The 4,691-nt window shown below is 36.7% G+C and overlaps 1 protein-coding gene across 1 annotated transcript; it reads right to left on the reverse strand.

Moving 5' to 3' along the window:
- Window positions 1-3,606: 3,606 nt before the first annotated feature.
- On the reverse strand, window positions 3,607-4,436 carry LOC132269188 (uncharacterized). Its single transcript, XM_059770278.1, has 2 exons — window positions 4,340-4,436; window positions 3,607-4,097 (listed from the first exon to the last, which is right to left on the reverse strand). The coding sequence occupies exons 1-2, from the start codon at window positions 4,434-4,436 to the stop codon at window positions 3,607-3,609; spliced, it is 588 nt and encodes a 195-aa protein (XP_059626261.1).
- Between the last annotated feature and the right edge of the window lie 255 nt (window positions 4,437-4,691).

Raw genomic sequence — 4,691 nt, forward strand, 5'->3', positions numbered from 1 at the left:
AACTCATCCTTGAACCTCTGAGGCTTTATGATAGGAAACCTTGCATACATTTCACCAGTTGTGGCTTTGACAAATACAGATTGAGTTTGATTGACCTTTGTGGCTGAATCACACACATAGCTAATTCCAATCTTCCCAATTTGCTTTCTGGATTGCTTCCAGATCTCAGCCATTTTTAAGGATCTTTCTTCTAGAATGAGAGAGTTCTTCTTTACACTTCTTGGTAAACCACTTAGTGTTGACTTGAGATTTCAATAGGCTTTGAAAAATAAAAGAAACTGAACACAACATTAATAGTTTAAGTTTGAAGTGTTTAGTGAGAATTTGTTTGGACGTGAATAATTCTGAGCTGAGCCTTTTTATCTAAGCCTTCTGTTGATCACACTTCACTGTAAGCCTTTTACACTCTTCAAGAATTTCCTCAATCTTAGTGTCAATATCTTGTTTAAATTGAACAGAAGTTTGTGGTGCTTCAAGAATTGCCATAAAGAGACATTCATCTTCTTGTGCCTCCTCAGGTTTTTCTTCTTCAGGAGCTGCATCCCAGTCTGAGATAAGTGCTTTTCTGTCAAACATTCCTTTGTAGTTTCCTCCCTCATTCTTCTTCTGACTCTGCCCCTTTAAGTTCGGACACTTAGATGCAACATGACTAGGTTTACCATAACCATAGCAAGTTAAATTTTACAGCTGATTCTTCTTTTTAAACCTGAACTTTTTGAATTTCTTAGCAAGATAGGCAACCTCATCTTCAGACTTTGCTTTAGTTTCTTTAACAATTTCGTTTGCTTTAAGAACAACTTCCCTTCTATGAACAGCTGGAACACCAATTCTCATTTCATAGGCAGTGAGAGAGGCTTGAAGCTCGTCAATCTTCACTTTAGAAAGATCTTTGTCTTCGAGAATTGTAACTTTAGGATTGAATCTAGAGGTGAGTGACCTTAGTTTCTTCTTACAAACATCAACATCCTTAATATCTTCACCAAGTGCTCTCATATTGTTGACAAGGTCATTGATCCTGAACATATACTCAGCAACAGTTTCTCTATCTTCCATCTTACACACCTCATACTGAACTTTAAATAGCTATATCTTGTTCTCCTTAATAACCTTATTCCCTTCATGAGTTACCTGAAGAGAATCCCACATTTCCTTGGCTATTTTACAATTTTTAACTCTGGTAAACTCTTGTTGCCTCAAAACACAGAAGATAACATATTTAACCTTGCCATCATTAGCCACAGCTAATTTATCTTCAGTAGAGAGGTTAAGAATCACAACACCATGTACGGTAGCATGCCAAACATCATAGGACTGAGACATTAACAAGGCTTCCATTCTAGTTTTCCAAGAATCATAATTTGAACCTTCAAAGCTTTGTTGATAACTTAACCTTTATCTACTACTGGGATCAACTACAGGCTCGTTAGAACCTCACAATGCAAACCAAAGCTCTGATACCAATTATTGAATCAAGAGGGGGGTGAATTGGTTAAATCTTTGCTTTAAAAAAAAAAAAAAAAAAAAAAAAAAACACTTTCTCACACAACTAAGCAAGCATTCAAAGAACAGATAACACAAGATTTACAAGGAAACCCTCTTAAATAGGGAAAACCTTGGTTCTTGGCCTCGGCTAATAAGCAATCCACTAGTTGTATGTATCTTGTTACACACTCAGCTGTCTCACTCTCTGCACACACCCATGCACCAGAACAGACACTAGTTTTCATAACCAATACATACACACTAGGACACCACAGTGCATCCACGCACTCCCTCTGTCCGAAGCAACCACGCTTGGACCCAATAAGCTCTTAAAGCTCACTCAACAATGGGGTGAGGATGTAAAGCCTCACTGTTACTCAACAATGGGGTGAGGGATCATACCTCACTACCATTTATAACAAGTATTAACACACCAAATATAATTCAAATAAGATGGACAACGCAAAATTCCAATTTACTGCCTCAGTACTGCAATCTGCTGCATCAAGAATCAGAAGGGTAAAATAGGAAATTCTTTTTTAGATCAATTCACCAGCGCATCATACAATCTTCTTTCACTGTTGTACTCATGTTCATAGCTTTGTATAATCAAACATAGCATGAGTATATCATAAGTTCAATCAAAGTCCTTGGTTCAACATATAACAGCTTCGGCACAAAATATCTTCAGCACAGAATACTCAAAAACAAAGCATACCATATTTTTGCTACTAACTCAACTTTGACAATCTCGATTTATCAAAATATACTAGCTAACAGCATAGATCATCATAAAATAGCTAAGTATAATCAAATAGCACTTGAATCCAAGATTTCTTTAAAAAAACAAGCTTAATTACTGACCACACTATCCGAATTCATTTTCAGCATAATCTCAACACAAACACAGTCTGAACAAGTGTGAGAAGATGAATTATACCTATGTCAACCTTCAGAATCAACCACAGAAGCTTGAAACACCAAGTTACTCTTCAATACAACCCTTGCATTAGCAAATTTGACAGCGGCCTCATCTCAGCAAATAGAGCACACCTCAGAGTTAATTCAATGAGTTTTTCTTGCATGGATCATCATCAAATAGCAGAGAAAAACTTGCTTGACATAGTGTACTTGAGGGTTCTCATGAGCAGCTCAATGTGCAATGTAAATTTCAAAGGCTTAAACCCTAAGAAGCCTTATTGCAGCATATTTATAGTAACTCTCAATTTCACAAGGCCTCACACACCACGGATATACACTTGTCACCTTTCACCAATGATTGGGAGAGCACAATTCAAATATTTTCAGAGCAATGGACCAATGCAGGCCTGCCACCTCAGCTAATTTCGTCACTATTCTTCCAGCTACAGCAAGTTACAAGTTTGAGTACTGAATTCCATTTTTGTCCAAACTTAGCCTCCAAGAATCATTCTTGCATAAACTAGCTCTCTAGGACCACTAATACGTGTCACATTCTTCTTTAGGACCACTGAGACGTGTTGCATTCTTCAACAAAGCTGGAAAAGACCATACTGCCCTCTACTCAGCACTATGACAGAGCCGAGGCTGTAGCTAAAACTGAAGTGCTGAACCTTCATTGTCTGAGGCCGAGCACCTATAATTGCTGAACCTTCATTTTCTGAGGCTGAAGCATCTCTGTCCGAGGCTGAGGTTGAAGCAATACTTTTTGACATTACTAGGCAAACATTCCTTAAGGCAACTTAGGACAACGTAAATCTTCCATGAGACCATTCAATAGCATCTTGTTCAGACTTCACCACAACAATTAAAGTGTTAGCCATGAAGTTGACAGCAGACGCTGGGAAGAATTGAGGAAATGACCAGCTTCCATCAATAATTAAAGTGTTTAGCCTAGCTATCTTATCATAATTTCTAAAAAGAGCAGCCCCAAATCTCTGAACTAAGGACAACCCTGCACACTAATGATCAAATAACATGTTAAATGATGTCCCATTTCTAACCCTGAATTCTACATTTTCTTGTATGAACTCTAGTGTCTAATATTTGTTTCCTAATAGAGGAATCTTATTCTTTAGGCTGAATAGTCCGAAAATTTCCCTGTTATAAATACCTGACATGCAACCACTTAATCCACAAGGCTTCCTAATTCTTCACAAAATCCCAACAAATAACAGCTTTAGCTGCAAAATCAACATCAATAATCCTACAAAGATTAAACCCTCCTTCTGCGTATAGTAATGTTACTTGACTCCATTTTAATTGTGACATCTTATTAGCATCTAGTAGAAAAGAATATAGAACAGACCTGAGAAGTTCTATTCTCCCCGCAAGAGAAAGAATAATTATATTCCAATGCTCCAATCTAGCAGTAGCTTTATCAAAAATCTCCTTACAATCAACACTTCTTAAGCCTATGTTAACTAATGGAATCCCCAAATATTTAATAAGAAAGGACTCCACTTTCACCTGCAAAACCTGAAGTAATCTCCTTTTACTCCTCGCAGACTTTGAAAAAATAACAGCACTCTTCTCCTTATTCATAGCCAGACCTGACACTTCATGAAACTTTTGAAACACCCTATCAATAGATTTAGCAGTAAAAATGTCTGCCTTAACCACAATGAGCAAATCATCTGCTTAAAAAGCATGTAAAACCAAAAACCCAAACTTTTGCACCATTTTACAAACCTTTAATTGACCGCCAGCAATTTTTTCATACATCAAAGTAGAGAAATAATCTATAATGAGAATAAAAAGAAGTGGGGATAATGGATAACCCTGTCTCAATCCCCTCCCAGATGAAAAGAAACCAGTTGGAACTCCATTACACAAAACTAAATATCTTGCTGTAGACACACAGTTTAAATCCAATTACACCATCTCTCAGTAAAACCATACAGCTTCATACTCTGGTGCAAAAAATTCCAACTGACTGAATCATAAGCCTTTTTAAGATCCACCTTAATGGCCATAGCAAGTCCACTACTTTTTAATCCAAAGTTTTTTTATCAAATCAGTCACTAACAGAATATTATCATATATTCTTCTACCTTTAATGAAAGCTTATTGTTCCAATCCAACCAAGTTAGGCAGAATTATACTCAATCTATTTGCCAGAATTTTAGAAATGATTTTATAACATAAGTTTCAAAGAGCAATAGGTCTATAGTTTTCCATCTTATCCCCATGATTCGTCTTTGGAATAAGGGTTAAAAAAGTGGAATTGA

Source organism: Cornus florida, unplaced genomic scaffold (assembly GCF_030987335.1).
Source record: "Cornus florida cultivar Cherokee Brave unplaced genomic scaffold, ASM3098733v1 CherokeeBrave_3.0.0_Hap2_Chr01, whole genome shotgun sequence".
Classification (NCBI taxonomy): Eukaryota; Viridiplantae; Streptophyta; class Magnoliopsida; order Cornales; family Cornaceae; genus Cornus; species Cornus florida.

Coding starts and splice junctions, on each gene's coding strand:
- LOC132269188 (XM_059770278.1), bottom strand. CDS start 4,436: ATGGCCATTAAGGTGGATCTTAAAAAGGCTTATGATTCAGTCAGTTGG. Junction 4,098..4,339: donor TGGTTTTACTGAGAGATGGT/GTAATTGGATTT, acceptor CTTTTTAAGCAG/ATGATTTGCTCATTGTGGTT.